General features: G+C 45.8%; 1 protein-coding gene across 1 annotated transcript in view; it reads left to right on the top strand.

Moving 5' to 3' along the window:
* Flt1 (fms related tyrosine kinase 1) overlaps positions 1-23,390 on the top strand; it is a 167,625-nt gene that overhangs the window by 13,347 nt on the left and 130,888 nt on the right. Inside the window, exons 2-3 of the mRNA XM_005344712.3 lie at positions 10,666-10,762; positions 11,434-11,660. Coding sequence (XP_005344769.1) covers positions 10,666-10,762; positions 11,434-11,660 — 324 coding nt within the window. The remainder of the gene's footprint in view (positions 1-10,665; positions 10,763-11,433; positions 11,661-23,390) is intronic.

Below are 23,390 nucleotides of genomic sequence, written 5' to 3'. Positions count from 1 at the left end.
GCAGCCCATGGCTATGTTCTCTTGATGGAGAACCGAGAATGGGTGTAAGTTGTCCAGCCACTGACCCATTGCTGTCTAGCCCATTGCTAGAGATGGGCTCTCAGGCTGAGGTTATCTCAGCGATGAAGGTTCCCAGCACAGAACCTAGGTACTCCAAAACAGTCCAAAGAATCCAGGCGGCACCACTGCGCTCCCTACCTTGGACCAGAACATTCTGGTTGAAATCTGTCTCCACTTCCTGCGAACCATCCATGGTATAGACCAGGGCAGCAGTTCTCAACCTTCCCAGTGCTGTGACTCTTTAATACAGTCCCTAATGTTGTGGCGATCCCCAAACATAAAATTATTTTCATTACTACTTCATAACTGTAATCTTACTACTGTTATGAATTGCAATGTAAGTAATCTGGGGTTTGTCAAATGGGTTCTACACACACACACATGCACACACACACATGCATGCACACACATGCACACACCATGGTATATGCACGCACAGGTAAATAAATTAATTCACAAAATACAAAACAAAAAGAGAGAATGCGAGCTTGATTACGAGCTCCCCTTCTCTCTGTGTGTTCAGATGTGCACTCTCAGCTAGTTGTGGTGATGCCTACTTGTAATCTCAGGACTCAGGACGTGGAGGCATGGCATAGTGAGTTCTAGGCCAGCCTGAGCATCATGCCGTGAGGTGGTGGCTCACGCCTTTAACCCCAGCACTCGGGAGGCAGAGGCAGGCGGATCTCTGTGAGTTCGAGACCAGCCTGGTCTACAAGAGGTAGTTCCAGGGGCTGGAGAGATGGCTCAGAGCATTGCCTCCTATTCCAGAGGTCCTGAGTTCAATTCCCAGCAACCACATGGTGGCTCACAACCATCTATAATGAGGTCAGGTACCCTCTTCTGGCCTGAAGGCATACACACAGACAGAATATTGTATACTAAATAAATAAATATTTAAAAAAAAAAAAGAGCTAGTTCCAGGACAGGCTCCAAAACCACAGAGAAACCTTGTCTCGAAAAACCAAAAAAAAAAAAAAAAAAAAAAAGAAGAAGAAGACTCTTTCGAAACAAAACTTTTAAGTTATGTATGTATGTATATATGTATTATGAATGAATGTATGTCTGGAGAGGAAGCTCAGTGGTTAAGGTGCTTGCTGTGCAAACACGAAGACCACAGTTTGGGTCCCTAACTCATGTAAGTGGCAGGGAGACACAGTGACTAACCTGTAATTCCAGCCCTGGGAGATAGAAACGGGGGATTCCCCAGAGTAAGCTAATTAGAGAGGCTGACCATATGGGTGAGTCCTGTGCTGATTGAGAAATTTTGCCCCAGTGATTAATGAGACAGGCAATTGAAGATGATCCAGGACACCAACCTTGGGCCTCCATCTGCACAAATGTAGGCATACCCACACACATGTGCCCAAATACATATGCATAGGCACATACGTACCCATGCACAGCACACACATGTAAAAATGGAAAAAGAAAAAAAGAGAGACTTAGAAATACTATGCTGTGGAAGCTTTCCAAACCTCCATTCTGATGTGATGGATCACTTTTTGCCACCCCTGGCCACTGAAGTCTCAAAGGTCATAGGGTTTGTATATATAGGATTGGCTACATAGACAGAAACTGTCTCAATTTCCTCTTAATGAATGGATTTAAAACATCTCCCTTACAGAGAGTCTAGATTGTAAAATTGGACTCTAGATTATAAAACTGAGACTGTTGAAGAAAATATAGGAAACTTTGGATTGGCTGTACTAATCTTTTCTGGACTTTTGCTTGCATGGATAGCTCAGCACATGCTTGCCTGCCTGCACACATGCATGCCTGATACTCTGTCTTCTTCATTTTATTACACAAAGAGGCACTAATTTTGATTCAAAATTAAAACTTGAACAAAATGTGCTTTTGCAATTTTTAAAATTTTATGTGTACTGGTATTTTGCCTGTATGTATGTGCACCATGTGTGTGCAGTACCCATGGAGGCCTGAAGAGGGCATCTGATCCACCAGAACTGGAGATACACATGGTTTGAGGCACCACGTAAGGTGCTGGAAGAGTATTCAGTGCTCTAGTCTGTTGTGCCATCTCCAGCCTTGCTGTTGCCATGATCTGTCATGTGCTTGAGACCTTGCCATTGAGCAGGAAGGAGTGGAAAAGAGTCTGCAGTGAAAACTCTGGGTGGTGTATGTACCATCCCCGGCTTTCAGATCAGTAATTCATTGCTTACAGAGGTTATGGAGACTACCATTAACCAAAGTGGGGTTTGTCATTCTAGATAATTGAGCACTATCCTTGTAATATCCAGGACAGTGCAGGCACTTGACGACAACTCCCACCACACCTAAGAGTGCCATTCTACCCAGTTGCTCTCTCTTGCACAGCGTTCTGTGACTGATTCTGGATCATCATATAGAACTGTCTAGAGTTGTGATTCTCAATGGAAGGTGCAGGATGTGCCACTGACAAGAGCGGGGCACATTGACTTTCACGTATATTGTGTATTTGCTGAACCAGCACCCCTGAGCCATCATCAGCTACTGTGGTTGTTTGAGGTGTTCATTTTATGGAAAAAGGATGTGTTCTTGCCCAAAACAATGTGTGATTGTCCACTCGAACAATCGCTCAGCATGTATCTCTTGGCAAGGCGTGGCATCAGGGCCCCGGCTTCTCCACGGTACTCTGAGCAGTGGCATTGGCAAAGAATGTGAGCCAATGAGGGATGCAGCAGATGAACCAAATTTCCTGCTATTGACAAGGAAAACCGAGATGAATCTAACAGAAAACATACCCGATGCTTTTTTAGGGGTGTTTGTCTCTGTTCACGGTTCCTTTGTATAACCAGATGAGGGCTGACAGGTTTCTCCGCTAAATACAAGCCACGTTTCATGTCCTGCTAACCAGATTGTGACCCTTCTAGGACATGGAGTGGTAAGATGAAACGACACATTGGTAGGCTCGATGGAGGGGATTTCAATAAAAGAGCAGTTCGTGGGAGGAGAGCATCTGGGGAAAAGGTAGCTACTTGGTCAAAGTGGCATTTTCCCCCGTCAACCCAATTAATTCTGATGTCACATGAAAAGAAGCTGTGCATGGCTCCAGGTCACTGGAAGGGTAGGCTCCTGATGGTAGCTGGTGACAGGACTAATGATGGATTAAGGTTAACCTGTGACCCTCAGAGAATCGAGTGTCCAGTAAAATAAAAAAGGCCCAGGAGACAACTCTCCAGACATAGCCCCACTATGTGTCAGCAGGAAGGGTGGGATATGGGTGGAGGGGGTTTTCTTTGGTAAACATTTTAAAATACACAGTTGTTTAGATGGTTTTCCCTTTAAGAATTTGGGACTCATTTCTCCTCCCACCAGAGCTCCAGGGAACGACTTCAAATGATCAGATTTGTGTAAGCCAGTGTGTTTACCCACCAAACTGTCTCCAGAGGCTCCTTAGATAGCTTCTTGGCTTGATCTGTGGCACCTGGATTCAGGATGCAAGCAATATCTGGCTGCTTTAAGTTTCGTTTAACACAAAAATGTCAGAGTTCATTATTTGAGTTTAACGATGTGTGGATTACGTAGAAAGAGCAAAACCTCGCCAGAAACTAGTGAATTTTCTCCACGGTTTAGTGTGAAAATAAGGCGGCTATCCTAGAAGGGCTTTAAGGGGAACAGCAAGTCACTGGGATTCAAAGCTTTTTACAAATTACATATTTGCTTTCTGAACAGCAGCTTTGTAGACATTTTGGGCGCCTGGTGGACCCTGAAGAGCTGTAAGTACCACATCTATCCTGAGTCGAAGATGCTCCATGAGGTGCCGGTGTCCATGGGAAAATCATGAGTCATCTCATCTCCATGAGGATTAGTCAGCATTGAGTCTCAGCTTCCTGCTAGTCCTAAACAGAATTCAGTTTGGGAATCCCAGCTAGGGAGGGGTTTTCCCTTCTTTGAAACTGAATGAATGAAGAGTGTAATAAAAAAAAAAAAAAAAAAAAAACCTCTCCCATTTCTCGCCCACCTCCTGGCCCAGCAGTTTAAACAGAGAGAAGCAGCAGCAAGCAGTCCGTCCGCCTGTGCGTTCAAATAAGCATCTTTTCTTGAGCTCTGTTCTTAGTTTAAAGGCATTTCAAACACATAGGGCCTGGGTCCCAGTAAGTGAGAGAGCCGGTCCATAGCCTGCACCAGGCACCCAAACCAAACAGATCAATAAGGACAGTTGTTGGGAAGGCAAAGCTCAGCGTTTTCCAATGTAGTCTGTGTTCCCAGCTGAGACTCCGTATATTCTTCTGCCATATGAATCTCGCCTTGTGTCAGTGTGTTGGCAGGTGAACCGCCAGCCATGCAGCCTTCCTCCATCTTCCCGGGGAGGCCCGCTAGGCTGTCTCAGCACAGTGATTAGAACTGGCGCCATTTTGAGCCGTCGCGTTCACAGGGGCTCCGCCTGTAAACACTGTGATAGACACCGGGGACCAAGACTGAAATTCACTCTCTTAAATTCAAGAGCTCTGGAAGAATTAGCTTCTCAGATACAAATTTCATTAGTTTCTAGAAATTTACAATCACACCACCCCCACACCTCCCTGCCAGTCACAAAGTCTCTTCCATGTTCAGACTGTGGAATATGGGCTTTTAATAAGATCCACTTTGAAGGGGGGAGAACCCTCTTTTATTATGAATTGTGTTTAATTGACCTCACATAACATTGGGAAATGGCTCATTGTCTTCAGTTCAATTTTTTGAAATGCGATATTTGAATTATATTTAGATAAAGAGGCCATTTATCATGTAGGATTATGTTATATTGGGAACATGGTATGCAAATGGAAAGCAGATGTTTCACATCTGAAATAAATCGATATACAAAGCTTTGAGTTTAAAACAAATAAATTAGAAGTCAGGTTCTTAATTTTTTTGTTTTGTTTCTCTTTTGTATGAGATAGGGCCTTACTATGTACCCGTGGCTGGTCTGCACCTCACTATGTGAAACAAGTTGGCCTCGAACTCACAGAGTGAGTGACCTGATTCTTCCTGAGGAGTGCTGGGACTAAAGACATGTGCCTGGAAAAAAATCAAGAATTTTAAAATAAAATGAAACAGTAGTTTTCTAAGCGATTTCTATCTATTTTGTGTGTGTATGAGTGTGAGCATGTATGTATGTATGTATGTGTATGTTAATGGGTTTGTGTGTACATGTGTGTATGAGTGTGAGTGTGTGTGTGTGTGTGTGTGTGTGTGTGTGTGTGTATGTGTGTATGAGTACTGGGAGATCAGAGGCATCAGATCAACCGGAACTGGAGTTTCAGTTGTTTGTGAGCCACTGATGTGGGTGATGGAAGCCATCTTGGGTCCTCTGCAAATGCAATATGTGCTCCATGTCTGAGTTTGTATGCCGTCATGTGTTTTCAGGTCTTTTGGGTGGTATTTAGGGATGTGATTGTTGGAAAATTCACTAAACCCATGGTTAGCTTTGTACTGGGGCTTTTAAGTGGCTACTCTTTCCTGGGGTGCTGAACTGTTGGAAAAGCCTAACGGGGCCCCGCCCCCAATTTTTCTACCCTGCCTATGTGACAGCACTGAGCATTGCCCTCTTCTTGACTTCTGCCATTCTGGTGCTTTGGTAAAGCAATTTCTCATTGTATTTGTGCCTTTTGTTTCCTTGCTGACTGATGACATCCTTCATCTTTTCATATGTTCTTTGGAAAAATGTCTGTTTAGATCTATTATCAATTTTCCAAATTGAGCTATCTGCTATTTTATTAAGCATACATATTTTCAGCATGCAATGGGGATGATGATGATGATGACGACAACGATGATGATGATAGTGGTGGTGGTGACATGTCCAGCCTAAACATGAGAGTTCTAATTTATTATGAATAGCTGTGACCTCAGAGTCAAAGGTCACAAAAGTCAGAGGCTAGAAGAGGTTGTACAAATGAGTCTTGCCTCAGATGTTTAAGTGGATTATTGCTTGTGGCCACACTGGGCTAGCTAGGAGCAGAGCCAGGAAGGGAGGTGGTGGATGACTCAAAATAAAAAGGATGTCTCATAATATACTCAGTTGTTCACGGCTTACTGGCAAGGATACACCCTACGAAATGCATTTTAGACAAAGCTCTTATTATATGAACACCACAGAATTTGTGTACCATAGATAGTGTGTACAAAGTAAGTGGGATATGCCATTACTAGGCCTATGTCCCCACTATGGTGTATGCTTTCCAATGTGGACCAAAGTGTGGTATTTTATTGGCTAAATGCCTTCCTTAAAGAGGATACTTGTGATTTCTGTCTAATCAGGGCTCGTGCTGCCATGTTTGGAAGAGAAACTGAAGGACTTCATTTCACACACTATATTCAACAAGCAAGGACACTTTTTATTTAAATAGCTAAAATGGCAGTTTTCTGAAGACGCTTTTAGTCTGTCTACATAGAATCTTGTTTGAAAGATTTGTTTTTATGTGTCTGTGTATTTGTATGTGCCCCATGTGAGTGCAGGTGCCCTCGGAGGCCAGAAGAGGGCACCAGATTCACTGGAACAGGAGTCACAGTTGATCTTGAACCATCTGGTGTGGTGGCTGAGCCCCAAATCCTGGTCTTCTCCAAGAGCAGCTAGTGTTCTTATCCACTAAATCTTCTCTTCACAGTTTCTTAAATGATTCCTAAGTTAACTATTTTCTTCAATAAGGCTGTTTCATCCTGAAAGACCTCTGTGGAAGTTCTTTCTTTTAAATCTATCACACAGCCTTGAAGAACTTTCTAAGGAGACTCCATTTAATCTGTATTTGGTTTCCCAACAAAGCCATACGTGGCTTGAAATTGACTCTGTTATCCTGCTCAAGTTAAAGAATGCATTCTGTTTTGCATAATGAACTGAAGGCGAAGGTGAAGGGTGTGTCTCCTTGATCTTCAGCACATAGGATGGGGGGTAAAGAGCAGAAAAATAATGAACATGTGCACAAAAGATCAACATAATGTTACCAGTGTTTAATAAGAAACAAATTCACAGGGTGCTTATGTTCTTTTGAGAAAGTGTTACTACATAGACCAGGGTGGCCTCGAACTCATAGAGATCCACTTGTCTCTGCCTCCTGAGTTCTGGGATTAAAGGCATGTGTCACTGTGCCAAGCTCAACACATGTGTTTGTTTGTGTGTTTGTTTTCGTGCTACTCGCTCCAGTGGTTGGCCCTGATAAATGCACAGACAATGAAGCCCATTGTCTTAGGCCATGTTGAGATTTTCCATTATTATATTAAGCAATACTCTTCCTAGTACCAAAAAAAATCTATGTTTTTCATACTGTGGTTGATTTTGATGATGAGGGAGAAAAATTATTCTTTAAGTCCAGATGATAAGGCTACTGTGGCAAACAGTGGAAAGCTTTGATTCCCACCCAAGCTTTACAATGGGGAATCATTAACACAGAGTACTCCACCCTTGAAAATGGAACATTTTGTAGATTTGCTATCAAAATGGGCAGCCCAGCTCTGTGCTACTGAGAGCTCCTGAGCAAGGCTGTGTCTGCTCTGGGTATCACTAGTGATGCAGCAAGTGTCTGATGAGCAACAGGTGCTTGCAAGTCAGGACCTGGACTTTTATTGCTTGGACATGGATATTCAACCCTTCAAAGAAATGTTTTAATAACTAATAATATTTTCTAGGAATATGATTTTTTTCCTTATTAATTTTCTGTTAAGCTATAGTTGTTGATTTTTGTGAAACAGGGTCTCATTTGTGATCCACGCTGGACTTGAACTCACAATCCTCTGCTTCAGCCTCCCATATGCTGGGATTACAGACAGGTACCATTATATCTGGTTCCTGCTAATCCTTATGTGAGCCTAATTTCCTTTTCGCTGAACTCAGAAATATAGTATCCTGTAACATGAGGGCTGGCTCGTTGGGGTTTCTGCCCTGCCCAGTTCCTTACAGCCGGCAAGCCCCAAAGAAAATCACACAGAGTCTACATTAGGTTATAAACTGATTAGCCCATTAGCTCAGGCTACTTATTAGCTCTTGTAGCTTATATTAACCCATTATTCTGATCTATGTTAATCATGTGGCTCAGTACCTTTCACAGCGGGGCAGATCACATGTTGCTTCTTCAAAGTCTGGGCAGGAGTGGGAAGAATGGGCTTCCTTCTTTCCAGCATTCTCCTGTTCTCATGGCCCCACCTCTATTACTGTCTGGTTGACCCGCCTATACTTCCTGCCTGGCCAATCAGCATTTTATTAAAATACATGATTGACAGAATACAGACAATTCTCCCGCACCAGTATCCTTATATATTTTTCCTTTTCTAAATATCTTTTTGAAAGTATTTTTTTACTTTATGTATATGGGTGTTTTGTCTGCATGTACATCTGTGCACTACACAGGTTCCAAAAGAGGGAACCAGATCTCTGGGAACTGGAAATCCAGATGGTTGTGAGCTACCATGTAGAGGCTAAGAATCAAACCTGGGTCCTCTGCAAGAGCAGCCAGTGCTCTCAACCACTGACCCATCCCTCTAATTCTTTCTCCTCTTCCAAAATAGCTATGTTATCCAGCTTCTTCATTTGAAACGAAGAATCCATGGATGTTCATGATGACAAACTTTGAAGTGAAATCTTATATTCCTCGCACTTCTCACCTCGACTTTCGAGTAGCCCTATTTCCCTCCAGTGTCTCCAATCTCTCATTCAGCGGTGTGTGGGCCAGAGGGCAGTGCAAAGTGCAGAGAAGACACTGGCGGGTTCGTCCCTTAGGGGATGTCCTCAATGCCACTTCCTAGCTGGTGGGCATGTGCCTTGGAGCTACAGGCTCCCTTGACAGGGGTTGAGGCATTACCATTCTAAGCCACCCCCAGAAAAAAGGTTTATACAACTGGGAAATCTCAAGTTGTGAAAACGGAGGTTTCTTCACACGGCCTCTCCTGCTAGGAAAACCTTATCAAATCTACCTAGACTGTAGACAGTTGCAAGGAATGCCGGAATTTTCCGCAGGAAGCTGTGCTGGGTCTTTCCCAGCACAGAGACAATTGCTCAATTAAATCCCTAAAGTTCCGTGACATACAAAAAAAGCAGAAACAATTATGGCCTGGAATTTTTTTTAGGGTAGCTGTTACCAACTGCTGGCTGTGACTTTAGGAAAATCTACTATTCTTGGGGTCACCACATCAGGAAACCCAAAACGCTGAATAACGTGGGTGTTCTCGCCCACATGGGTTGACTTCTACGGTTTTTGTGTCAGAATTACTATGTCTATATGAAGCAGTGGTTTTTATTTTTTTTTAAAGTCATTAGTATTCTGCCAGTTAATCTGTTACTAATTTGATACCAGTAACTCTTGTCAATTAAAATGCCTTCTAAAATATTAATTTTACTACCAGCAACTTTCAGAAAATATAAGGTCCACCTAATATCTTCCTTTGACACTATATACCCAATAGAATGCTGTCTGACAGCAATTATGCTGGGGCATGTGCCCCATGGTGGGCGGTGAATCGGCCTCTTTCATGACGTGGTTCTGACCCTGTGCCCCTGCATGTTGGTAGAGCATGGATGCTAAGGGGTAGCGAACCAAGGCCACACAGTTGGAAAGAAGGAAAGGGAGCTACCTATGCAATATAGAGCTTTAAAGAGTCCTGAGTTCTTAAGCTACTAGGACCCCAGAGAAAGACCCATTTTCAAGTAAAAATACTCGCTAAGATTGGTGACAAATGTGTCTATCTCGAAGATTCCCTCTCTCCCTGTTCTTTCCTAGGGGTCACTATCCCTGGCCCCCAACCCTGCCTTTTACCTGTCATTACAGTGGTCAGGAAGAGGAAGAAAGAGAAGGGGGAAACAGAGGAGAGGATTAGAGGAAGAAGGAGGGGGAAATGGGGGCGGGGTAGAGCAGGAAGAGGAAGAAGGGGGAGGGGGGAAATAGGAGGGATAGAGAAAGGAGGAGGGTCTAGGCCATTAGATGCTGTTCTGAGGGCTGAGAGAAGCTCAACCTATACAGATCATAGTTCTAAGAGTCATGTGACTTGGAGCATCCAAATGGGAGATTTCCAGTTCAGTTCACAGAAAGGGACAGAGAGACAGAGTCGTCCAGGCTCACATGGTCCCTGGGCTGAATGTCATTACCCCATTGTGTAAAGATACACAGATCCTAACCCGCTTTCCCGTGCCCTATTTTATTGCTGCACAGTGAACTGAAGTGGGCTTGTCAGGTGCCGTGAAGAGGGAATAACCCATTTTGCCAGACCACTCTACAAGGATTGTGCAAAACACAGATTATGCAAGACGGGCCAAGTAGCTTCTAAAGCCAACTTGGAGTCTAAAATTAGTTTTGCAAATGAGGAAACAAGTTTAGAAAGAAAAATGACTCAATGGCTGGCCCCAAATATTGCTCAACTAATGAATGGATGGTACCCAGAAGCCACAGCCAGGCATGGTGGCTCAGATTTTTAAGCCCAACATTTGAGAGCTTGAGCTAAGAGTTTTCCCATGAATTCCAGGCCAGATTGAGCTACTTGGTGAGACCCTGTCTTCAGGAAACAAAACTTGCATCCAGTATCCAGTGGGTCGTTTTGGATCTGTGACTAAATTAAAGAAAAAAATGTTAAAAAAGCAACTTTTTAGAAGATGTAATAAACCATTTACAAATAAGACACTTGCAAATTTTTGTTTTACAGGATATGGTTCAGGGTCAAAGTTAAAAGGCCCTGAACTGAGTTTAAAAGGCACCCAGCACGTCATGAGAGCCGGCCAGACTCTTTTTCTCAAGTGCAGGTAGGTCACATGGACGGGGTAGTAATCTCACCATTCCCAGGGCACATGGACGGGGTAGTAATCTCACCATTCCCAGGGCACATGGGCGGGGTAGTAATCTCACCATTTCCAGGACACTTGGGGGTGGGTAGTAATCTCACCATTCCCAGGACACTTGGGGGTGGGTAGTAATCTCACCATTCCCAGGACACTTGGGGGTGGGTAGTACTCTTGCCATTCCTAGGTCCTGTTAGTAATCTCGCTATTCCCAGGTCATGTGGCCGGGCAGGGGGGATAGTAATCTTGCTCTTCCCATGTCACGTGGGTGGGGTATTTAGTGATCTCGCCATTTCCAGATCAAACCCACTGACTCCCCGTTTGAGAGGTCACCTCTCAGAGGAGGAGGAAGAGGGCCAGAGCCTTGGGGGCTCCTGCATTAAGTGTTACATAGAGACTTTGTCCGATGGAGGGGAGAGCTTCATACACCCTGAGGGAAGGATTGTCACAAATATTGTCACATCTTTATCCTGACCATGGTCTCAAAGCCCCTCAGAATATGTGGCCTGTTCTTAGTGAAGCAGATGGACGCCCAGGGGGCCTCAGAGAAGGGCTCCCTGAGAACAGCAAACACCATAGATCAGGCACGGAGCTTGGCTTCAGCCTTGACTGTGCTTTGCTTTGTCTGGCTGCAGAGGGGAGGCGGCCCACACGTGGTCTCTGCCTGCAACTGTGAGTATGGAGGAGAAACGGCTGAGCGTCACTAGGTCTACCTGCGGGAGGAACCACAGACAGTTCTGCAGCACCTTGACCTTGGACATGGCGCAGGCCAACCACACGGGCCTCTACACATGCAGATACCTCCCCAAATCTGTGTCCAAGAAGAAGAAAATGGAATCTGCCATCTACATATTTGTCAGTGGTAAGACGGCGCCCTCCTGCGTTCTCTTTGCTTTTGCATAGCAGTGGGTCCGAGGAGGTCTACCGTGACTGGCTGAGAACATGGTTTTTCCTAGCAGATGTGACACGAACAGGCCGTGGAGGGCTACCAGCCTAGATGCAGAAACCTGAAAATTATATCTTTGTGCAGTCTTAGTGCTCAGTTTCAACCAGAATTTCCAATACTCAGGGAGCTCAATGTTCCCTGTGGGAAGAGATGCTCCGTCTATTTTAGTTGACTCCCACACCAGAGCAGGCTCTAAGTGTAGTTAGCCTGAGAGATGGGATCAGAGTCCATATGTTAATCGTGGAGCTGCTCTGCCTGAGGTGCAAGGTGGGGGCCCTTTGACACAGTGCAGTCTCTTAGATGTTAGAATGATAAAATGTTTTGGGGGAGCTGGGGATAAAGACAGGTCATTGGCAAGTTTAAAGCCCTGGGTGTGCACATACACACACATGCGCGCGCGTGCGCGCGCGCACACACACACACACACACACACACACAAGGGCCAGGGGGTATGTTTGAACAACCTTCTCTACTAAATTCATCATCGAGGGACTAGAGAGACCGTCAGCTGATAAGGGCACTTGCTGCTTTTGCAGAAGGCCCAGGTTCAATTCCCAGCACCCACATCACAGATCCCAGCTGTCTGTTACTACAGTTCCACAAATCATTAAAAATAGTAATTTAATACATGCAGTGCTGCTGCTGTCTCTTAAGACACTCCATGTTTGCTGCAGTTGACCGCAGGATATTAGCTCACTGGCACTGAGCGAGTGTTAGTGCTGGAAGAGTAGACAGATTCTAGCGAGAGGGGCAACAGGTAGAAATGGGTCTTTCGGTCATAGTCTTGCGGTACCGCCTTATGTTCAAGTGGAGTAATCTTCAAAGGGAGAGAATGTGAGACCCTCCCAAAGCAGACATCAGAGACATCAGAGATAGAAATGGATCTCCAGGGAAGAGCAGGAAAACTGTTTTCTTCGTGCTCCTTGTTGCTCAGGTCTGCTGAAACCAGAAGCTCTTTGAGCTCTAAAGACCATAGCCTGAAATCAGTTTGCGCAGCAATCAGGAACTCTGGCTGTAAAAACAAAACAAACCAAACCAAACAAACAAACAAAAAGCAAGCAAACAAACAATCATCAGCTTCAATAAAATGCTCACTGGTTAGGAGGCCCCCCCGCGGCTCATTCAGAGGACCCAGGTTCAATTCCCAGAACCCACATGGCAGCTCACAACTGTCTGTAACTCGAGTCCCAGGGGATCTGACACTCTCACGCAGACATGCATGCAGACAAAACACCAATGCACATACAATGCCCATTGTAAGTCTACCTCTTGGCGGGATAAATAGGGTTCTGGTGTTAGATTTCCTGAGCAGAGCGTGTAATCGCCCAGACTCGGGACTGGTCTCAGGAGACAGTCATCAGCTGTATGTATGCCCTTGACCTCTTTCCAGCTACCGTCATTGGAATTTTCTTTTCTGCACTGAGATTTTGAGCCCAGGACCTTCTGCATCTAGCCAAGCACGCTGTGGTTGAGCTATAACCACAGCCCTTTTGTATCTGGGGGACAGGCCCTCCATGAGTTGCCTATCTGGCCTTAAACTCATAGTGGTAGCCCAGACGGGCCTCAAAATGGTAACCTTCCTCTTCAGCCACTGAAGTGGCTGTGGTCACAGGAGTGAATCGCACTGTGCTCGACTGTCAGCCCAACTTGGACGGAATCGCTTTTCTGTCCCTATTTCTCCAATTCTGTTCCTACAGTTTCCTTCTTCCAGGGTTAGCCTGCCTAGAGTTTGCCATGACAGGGAGGACACAGCCCACTTAAAACTGAGTAGCTGTGGCCAGGGAACTGCAGGTGAAACCACCCTCTTCTCCTGGAGGGAAGAGAGAGTGGCAAGCAGAAAATGGGGCAGATGGGAAAGGTGCAGATTGAACAGCTTTCCGAGAGCTGTACAGGCCAAGGGGAAGGCAGACGCAGCACCTGCTGGCTGAGCATACCACGTTTTTTGCTTTCTTTTTCTGGCTCTGTAGAACATATTCTATGGCGTATTTGTTCCTTCGGACACTTCAGACAGAAAGCGCTTTGCAGTAGGTCCTGGACTTCCTCTGTCTCTTTGAGGAAAGGGGAGGGAAAAAACAGCATCCATCCGCATTACGGCACGTCCTTTCTTCTGTGGGGTTGGAACAGACCAGCTTGCAAGCAGATACTGAAACTAATAATGATAATAATAGTAGTAGTAATAGTAATAACACCACATCTTAGCTCCTAATAAAACAATATTCAGCTATTTCCCATTTAACTCCTATACCATTCGCTAGATGAGTTCACAGGATCAGCAATTCCAATGTATACCGTCCACTCCATTTCCCTTCCACCACTGGAGAGCAATTTCATTATTCACAATCACCCCTATTTCAACTATAACACAGCAGACCCAATAAAAAGCCATTACTTTGAATGGCAAACCACTGGTTAACACAAATGCTGGGTGGGTAATGGCCCAGAAGTGTCTTGACTGCTTATATCTGCCGTGTACCGTCTTATATCTGACATAGCCAGAGTCATTTGTTCTGTGAATAAATGAACTGCCTGACACCCACTGAACGGAAGGAATTCTGTGTTTAAAACTGATGCTGAGGATAAATCTCAGATTAGTGGGAAAATGTGCCCAAACTAATTACTGATATCTGTCATGGGATGGGTGGGGGAAGAGCCATCATGTCAAGGATTTGTCCCCTTCTTTGTTATCTTTTCCTGGAAGTTTTCCTTGGTCAGTACCTTCTCAAAGCCAAAGTGGCTTCTACTAAACAACTGGAACCCTTCCGTTGCCAAAACTTTAATGTACTTTTTGTTTCCGTCACTTTAATTCTCTTCTGAGATAGTTGGGACATCTTCCATTTTTTGTTGACCACTCCCACAGAGGTGAACCACACAAAGCTTGTCTCCCATAGTGCAGAGGTTGCCTCTGAGGTTAGTGAATTCTAACCCTCTTGCTACACGCTAACTGGCCATCCCTTGCCTCTCACAGGAGACTCTGGGCTTCTAGTGAGCAGCCTAAAGACCAGAAGCCTTGTACAGGTGTGCTTTTGAAAGGCAGCTGTGTAGCCCCAGGGGTTTAGAGAAAAAGTCTCAAGCATGGAGAGTGTTTCCTATTCGCTGCCAAAAACAGCACACGAACTATGTGTGAACAAGTGTTTGGACACTGTCGAGTGCCCACTCTTTCCCAGGCACAGCTAAGCTCCCAGGTGGTCAGAGCTTCCGGAACACCCATTGTCACCACTCCATCACCACAGCTTGCTCCCAGCTACCAGGCCTTCCACTAGAACCCAGCATTCAGGTCATTTTTTATTCAAGGAATCGTCTTTAACTACTTTTGTTGACTTAATGAAGTTGGCGGGCACATTAAAATTTCCGCGAAAATAACTTCTTAGATTTGTTAAAATTTCCTTTGTCATAAGCAAATGGTGGTGTGTCTAGAGAGTCATTCAGCCCCTCTCCTAACCCAGCTACTTCACTGTTCTCTGAGGAAGGGAAGAAAGAGGGATTCCCTCACAGCAGGCTTCGCAAAGCAACTGGCCCCTGCGGTTGTGGGATAAAATGGGTAGTCTTGCCCTGAATGGTCTCAGCAGTGGGAGGAGATGGGATGGGGCCAGACTGAAGGAGGGAATCTGTGTCTGAGTAGTGTGTGCCCCACAGCAGGAGAGATGGTGATAGAGAAATCGAGAGCTGGATAAAGGACAGGGAAGAATAGTCAGAGACACTTCATTCTGTCAGGGTAGCTAGGCAGCCTGCTCTGGATCACAGCCGGACGGAGTCTCCTGGCAAATGACGCGAATGTGAGGTCGTCCCCTTGGATATGATCTGGACAAATGGCATTTGAATGTGTATCGCTGATAAAATCGACTGCTCCAGAAAATGCAGCCATGAAATTTTGGCTCCTACAGAAATGAAGCATCGCAGTGCACGCTCTCGCTTGCTCCTCCCCACAAAGAATTTCCAGAGTCAGGCTCACACTCAGGTGGTCTGTGCGCACGCTCTGCCTCCCGTGGGAAGGAGAGGATTCTGTTGGTGCTTCAGGGACCCTGGGGCAAGGGTTCAGCCATGGAATGGTCTTTTCTAGAAGTCAAAGGGTTGCACTAAAATTATCTTTATATGAGTTTTAAGTGGACAGTAGGGAACTGACCCACGGAGTTTCACACGGGCGTGGTTCAGAAGACTGAGATACAGAATCGTATAGCTTTGAAATTCAACTCACTGATTACTTTGTAGGACCATGGTGTGCCAGTTTGTGGGCCTTTAATACAAGGCCCAGTTTCACCTTTACTATTCCTGGAATAGCTATGGTTCAGAAATGGTTTCTCTAAATGACGACCCCAAGTACTGCTTTGAGCCGGTCCTCCTGGAGAGACCTGTTGTGGAGTTTTGTTCCAGGTTGTCGTCTCCAGCTCCTGCCAGAGTTGTCACTTTGAGGCCTTCAGCAGCAGCAGCAGTGGGTACTCATGGGTTGGGTAGTTTTTCATCTCACAGGGCCATCTGAACACATCAGGGTGAGTCATGTCTACCTCGAGACCTGAGGCCTCCGTACTGGAGCCCGAGGTGGGGTTTCTGAAGACAGCATTAGTCGAAGGCAGATTTGCATCTGGAGAACTCTACCTCAAATGGGTCTTCGGTAGAGTTCCTAGGAATTTTCCTGTCTGTCTACCTACCGCTTCATCAAAAACTAGGGTCAAGTTTTGCTACTACGGTCATTTTCATCTTGATGACATTATGAAAGAAGAGAAACAAGTACTTCTGTCATTTATAATAGGCATGGATGTGTTTTGGAATCTTAGATTTCTCCCTGAGGAAAACAGGACCTTCTATATCCTGGCTGTGTGCTCCCTTTGGGGCTGGAGCATGAAGGAGATTATCCATCCTATCCATCACTCGGTGGTGCCTGATCAGGACCACATGGCCAGAGTCGAGAGTAGTAACTTAACTTGGCCATTTTCCTTTTCCATGACACAGACTTTGATGGAAGACACTCCCGATGTCTCCTAAGCCCCGCCATTTTATGTTCCTCTTAAAGAGACATTTGTATCATCAAACCCCTCGCCAAGATGGAAGCCACTCCTGTTGCTGGTGTTCTTGGCATACTTTCTGTTTATCTAGAATGTTCCTTAGATTGCGTCCATAGGTTTGTCGAATGTTCAGGCTGCCACTTAAACAAAGAGAACAACTCCTGGTATTTGCTGGACTACACATCTGAAAGATCTGGCACGTGTGGATTCTCGAGATCACATTGATGAGCCCCCCACTCTTCACACCTCTGTCACAGTGGTAGTGGATGCCCCCCACTCTTCACACCTCTGTCACAGTGGTAGTGGATGCCCCCCACCCTTCACACCCCTGTCAGAGTGGTACAGCTGATGAGTGGACATTTACCATCATGATCAACAAAGTGTGGAGACAAGCAGTTTGCATTAGAGGGACAGGACTTTACAGTATAGCCTATGCTGTTCCAAAGCTCTGTAGACCTGACTAGCCTTGATCTTGTGGCAATTCTCCTAACTCTGTCTCCTAAATGCTGTGAATAAAAGCCTGTGCCACCATGCCTGGCTTAGGGGTCGTCTTGATGTCATGGAATCTTGAATTAAATCAATACATAATGGCACATACCCATCGTCACAGTGTCACACAGCATGATTTTTGCCTCCCTAAAACTCCCCTGTGCGCCACTTAGTCTCCTCTCCCCCATCCCAGGAAACCACTGCTCTGGCCCGCCCTGTTAGTATAGTTTTCCTTCCCCAGAGTTTATGTACATGTATTATGCAGTGTTTTTATATAGATCAGCTTCTTTTATTTTTGTAACACACATTAGATTTTTTTCCTTGTTGCATGGTGGTACGCCCCTTTAATCCCAGCACTGGGGAGGCAGGGTAGACAGATTTCTGTGAGTCTGAGTTCCAGGCCAGCCAAGGTGGCATAGAGAAACCCTATCCCAAAACAAACAAACAAGCATGAAACAATAAAAAGATTCATCCATGTTTCCTTATAACCTTGATATTGTTTTTCTTCCCCTCCTGTCTCGTGTCCCAGAAAGGCTTCAGCTTTGTGAGACAGACCTGAGATTACAGGCATGCACCAACACATGTGCATGTCCTGGCTGTCCTGGAGCTCACACTGTAGACCAAGCTGACCTCGAACTCACAGAGTGCTGGGATTTAAGGCATGCACCAACACATGTGCATGTCCTGGCTGTCCTGGAACTCACACTGTAGACCAAGCTGACCTCGAACTCACAGAGTGCTGGGATTTAAGGCATGCACCAACACACATGGTTTATGCAGATTTGGGGTCGAACCCAGGGCTTCATGCATACCAGGGAAATACTTTACCCACTGAGCTAAATCCCCAGACCTCCATTTCCTTAGCACTCAATAGTATTCTGCTGTGTGGAGGCACCAGTTTATTTACCCCTTTACCCGCTGAAGAAGGTCTTGGTTGCTCTTCAGTCTTGGCAAGCGTGACTAAGGATGCTGTAAAGAGCCACAGACATAGCTGCCAGCTCCTCAGGAGAATAGCCAGGAGTGCAATTGCGGGATTGCATGGAAACCAGTGGGAACCGCAGGACTATCTTGTAAGAAGTTGTCAAGCTACCTTTCAGAATGTCCTTCACAGCCACCCCATCTTCCGTTCCCGCCAGCAACAAAGAGAGTTCATGTTACTCGAGCAGTGCTTCTCAGCCTTCCTGATGCCGTGACCCTTTAGTACGGTTCCTCGTGCTGTGGTGACCTCTAGCCGTAAAATCACTTCCTTGCTACTTCGTAGCTGTACGTTTTGCTACTGTTATGAACCGCAGTGTAAATATCTAATAAGCAGGCTATCTGGTGGGGTAGCGACACATGGGTTGAGAACCACTGCTCTACAGCCTTATCAGGATCCGGTGTTGCCAACGTTCTGGCCTTTCGCTGTTCTCATGGATGTATAGTGGTGTCTCATGGTTTTGGTCTACATCTTCCCAGTGGTATGTTGTGAAACATACATATTCTTTGGTGAGGTGTTTTGTTAGCATCAATGGCCCACGTTTCATTCTTTTGATCATTAGCAGAAGATCCTCACTTTGTGCTTAAGACGGTGATCCACTCTAAGTTAATTTTGTCGTTTCGTGTTTATATGTATTTTTATTTCATGTGCACGAGTGTTTGCCTGCATGTCTTTTCAGCAAATGCTTCTAGAACAAGCGGGTATCCACTTGCGAAGAGTACTTTTTAAAATGAGTGTAGGGGCTGGAAAGATGGCCCTGCAGTTAAGAACACTGACTGCTCTTGCAGAGGATCTGGGCTTTATTTCCAGCACCCACGTGGCAGCTCACAACCATCCGTAACTCCAGTCCAGGGGAATCCAATACCCTCTTCTGGTCTCCTTCAGTACCATATGCATATGATACACAGATATACATGCAGACAAAATGCCCGTACACATAAAATAAAAAGTTGGAGCTTGGGCGGAAAATAGGGAAATGATGGCCCGGGTGTGACTGTCCCTTGCTTATAGGAGAAAGGAAGCCCTTTCTGACACCGACTACTCTCCAGATGGCAGGAGCCCACGCGTACAGGCATTTGGGACAAGGCAGGTGCTCGCTGGGTGCAACTGTGGTACCCAGTGCCTTTCTGCTGCTGAGATTTTCCCGTAAAGGCTGCTGTCATTCGTGGTCTTTGTGGACCCATTCCATTGTAACTCAGCAAGATAAATTCCATCACAAATTCTACTCCGGGCATGCCGGTCAATTGCTCATGTTTTCTAAATATCTTTTATAGATTGATTTTCATGTCTGAGAATGGACATTATCAAATTAAGCTTCGGGTCCAGGTCTGGTTCCCAGTGAAGCCTCTGTTTCGTCTTCCACCCCCACTTTCTCTAGACTTAAGGGCTACCACCCAGAAGCCTGCAGACCAGGGTTAGGCCAGATGTGCAGATGGCAGCACTTTTTGCTGCTAATACTAAATAATTGGAAGAGTTAAAAATCTGATTTCCTATTTATTATAAAAGTTGGGCTGTGTGGTGGTATAGCACACCTTTTTGTTCTGTTTTGTTTTGTTTTTCACGACAATGTTTTTCTGTAGCTTTGGAACCTGTCCTGGAACTCGCTCTGTTGGCCAGACTCACAGAGATCTCACAGAGATCCACCTGCTTCTGCCTTCCGAGTGCTGGGATTAAAGATGTGCCTGGCTGGTGCATGCCTTAAATCCCAGCACTCTGTGAGTTCGAGGTCAGCTTGGTCTACAGTGTGAGTTCCAGGACAGCCAGGACATGCACATGTGTTGGTGCATGCCTTAAATCCCAGCACTCTGTGAGTTCGAGGTCAGCTTGGTCTACAGTGTGAGTTCCAGGACAGCCAGGACTATTACACAGAAATACCCTGTCTTGAAAAACAAACTGCCCGTATTGTCACTTGGCACCAGCCGTGAGCTGGAGGTACCCTCTGCAGACACAGCCACCATGCCCACTGTCTAAAGGTTGGTTCCTCTACTTACCTGCCTTCTTTGTCAGGGCCCCAGTGGTTCTAAGAAGGGATCCAATGACAGGAGCTTGGTTCTAACCATGACCTTCAACCTGCTAACATACTGCTGGGTCTGTCAGAAGGCTCCGTGTTAACACGGAGCTTTTCCTTGGGTGACACAAGCGTGTCAGGGCCAGAGTTTGGTTTGGGAGAGACGGGAAACTTGAATTCCATTTTGGCTCTGCTCTTCCTGTGCTTGTGGAAGGTCCTTCTTCCCCCATGGGTCTCAAGTCTCTCATCTCTAATGAGAGGCCACCCGGAGGTGTCTGTAGTCCTGGGAAGTCTCATAGTCTCGTGTGTCCAAGGCAAGCAGGGATAATAAGATCAAGAAATAAAAGCCTCCAGTCTTGGAGTAGAAAAGTTACAGCTTCTTTCTCCTTCATTTCTTTTTCCTCCCCCCACCCCCACCCCTGCCTGCCTTCTCTCTGAGATGCCGCTCCGGTTGTCTGGTAATTTAGAACACTGGGATGGGCCAACCTACTCTGTATGAGTACTTGGGAGACGGAAGACCTGCCCCGTACCTAGCATCCCATGCTCACCGAGACCCTCAACAAATCAACTTCATTTGTAGCTGTACATTTTAAAAGCTAGGAGACTCATTTCGCCCTTCCAGGCAGAATTTCAACCTTAGCCCCAAGTATGGGAAGGACCATTCCTGCTGTATAAGGTGCATGCGTGCCGTGCCATGCTGTGTCGCCAACCACTAAGGACGGTAAGTGTTGAGCTGTGTTTGTGCGCCGAGTTGAATGCAGCCGTACTTTTCAGACCACTTCAGCAGGTGCTTCTCAGGCTCACGTGTTTATCGCTGCTGGGAAGTGGGTAGAGAAGGTGACCCTGGTTCTCTGTTAGGGGAGGAGCAATCAGAGGGCAAAGGAGCCATGGTCTTTTTTCTCCTCTGCTGCCGTTCAATCCTCTGCTGTGAGAAAAACACCAGGAAGGAACCACTCACTGCAGATGGGCGGGTAGAAAGGAAGGGCCTTCTGGGGAACTGTGCCTCTTACCTTGTAGCACACAAATAATGAATTGCTGATTTTAGGGGTTTTGCTTTTGTGGTTGTTTACCATGCATCTTAGATGGGCGATGCAATGGCCTGTCTCTGTGTTCCCTGTGTTGGCAGTGTTTTGCGTGAGGCATCTGTCCTTTTGACTGGTAAGCCCACTGCTGAGTGGTAGCATTTGAGTGAGAAAGGTCCCCACAGGCTCCTGGGCTTGGGTACTTGGTCCTTGGTAGTTCTATAGTCACTTGGTTGAGAGACTATAGAACCTTTTAGACCAAGGTGCTGGTGGGTATGGGCACTGGAGAGAGACCTAGAAGATTATAACCCAGCTTCCCTTTGGGCCCAGCCTCTGCTTTGGCTATAAGCACCCTCAACCCCAGACTGACCCACCCCGGTCTCTGTGCCTACCACTGTGATGAACTGAATTTCCTGAAATACAGCCACATTGAGTTCTCCCTTCCTTAACCTATTGTTATCTTGTTGTAGCAACAAGAAAATGAACTAAGGCACTGGGCCAGCCTCCGTGACGTTTTCTTATCCCTCTGGAACTGGATGCTGACCCTCTGGGTAACCAGGATAGCATGCCAGGAGCTACCAGTGTGCACACCCTGTATGATACATACCTCCTGCACCCAGTGGGCAGGCTTCATCTATCTACATGAAGACAGAAAGGCTTTCATTGTTCTCACACTGACTCAGGGCCGCCAGGGGGAACCGAGGACACATTTGTCTGCAATGGCTTTGGCACACAGGCAAATTCCGTTATTTGTGTGCGGCCTAGAAAGGATGTGATCGGGGCCGAAGAGAAAGACCGTGAGGACCCGGAGGGTGAGCAGGATCATTCCAGCTCAGAAAACAGGGCCCCAGCTTTCTTTCCAGATGAGTCGTGGAGGGATACAGTCTACAGACTGTGTGATTCGCCTATTTATGTCCGAGACTTCAGTGGGACCCAGTGTATCGACGGGTGTATACTGCATTCTACCCCCTCAGAAGGAAAGCTGCACCCTGTGGCCCCATACCCCACACCCCAACCCATGCCTCTTCGGTCCTAAGCAGGCATTGACCTACTTTCTGCGCTGTAGATCTACCTCTTCTGGATATTTTCCAAGAATTCAGCTGTGTCTGGCTTCCTTAGCACAGTGTGTGTTTGAGGTCCATCCGTATTACGTCATCCTTCTTTCTCTCCATCGCTAACTGAGTCGTGCTGCATGATACGGATAGACTACTCCAGATAGACCACTAATACTACTTCAGTGATCCCCTTATTAGCTGATAGATATTTGAGTTGTTATATCTTTCTGACTTTTTGTTGTTGTTTCTCTCTCTCTCTCTCTCTCTCTCTCTCTCTCTCTCTCTCTCTCATTTTTTTGAGACAGAGACTCTCTACATACCCCTGACTATCCTAGAACTAAATATATAGATCAGGCTGGCCTTGAACTCACAGAGATCCAACCTTGCCTTGCCTCCCCAGTGCTAGGACTAAAGACATGCACTACCATCCCTGGCATATGGCTATTTTTAATAATACTTCAATAAATACTTTATACAAGCTTTTGTGTGGATACAAGAGCCCATTGTCTTGAGTGTGCACCGATAGGTAGAATTTCTGAGTGGTTTAAACTTTTGTGAAAATAACCATTGAATTTTGGGGGGTTTTTTGTTTGTTTTTTAATGTAGTTGGACCATTTTACATTTCCATATGTAGTTGTCTGTGACCTAGGACAACTTTTCATGTATTATTGGATCCTTTATATCTCATCTTGAGAACTATCAATTCAAATCCTTTTGTATGAGTTTTAAATGGCGCACACCTTTAATCCCAGCATTCGGAAGACAGAGGCAGGCAGATCTCTGTGAGTTTGAGGCCAGCCTGGTCTACAAGAGCTAGTTCCAGGACAGGATCCAAAGCTACAGCAAAGCCCTGTTGTTGTCGGAGATTGCTAGTTCATTTCTCACCATCATGACTTGAAATAATCACATAGAAACTATATAATTTAAATCACTGCTTGGCCTATTAGTTCTAGCTTCTTATTGGCTAGCTCTTACATCCTAAACTAACCCATCTCCATTTATCTGTGTACTGCCACATGGCTGTGGCTTATTGGGTAAAGTTCCATCTGGCTTTGGGCATCTGTCTCCTGCAGGGCCTATATGGCTTCTCACTGACTCC

This window comes from Microtus ochrogaster, chromosome 2 (assembly GCF_000317375.1).
Source record: "Microtus ochrogaster isolate Prairie Vole_2 chromosome 2, MicOch1.0, whole genome shotgun sequence".
Lineage (NCBI taxonomy): Eukaryota > Metazoa > Chordata > Mammalia > Rodentia > Cricetidae > Microtus > Microtus ochrogaster.
Note: the sequence above shows the minus strand (reverse complement) of the source record. Positions and strands in the feature narration are given on the sequence as shown.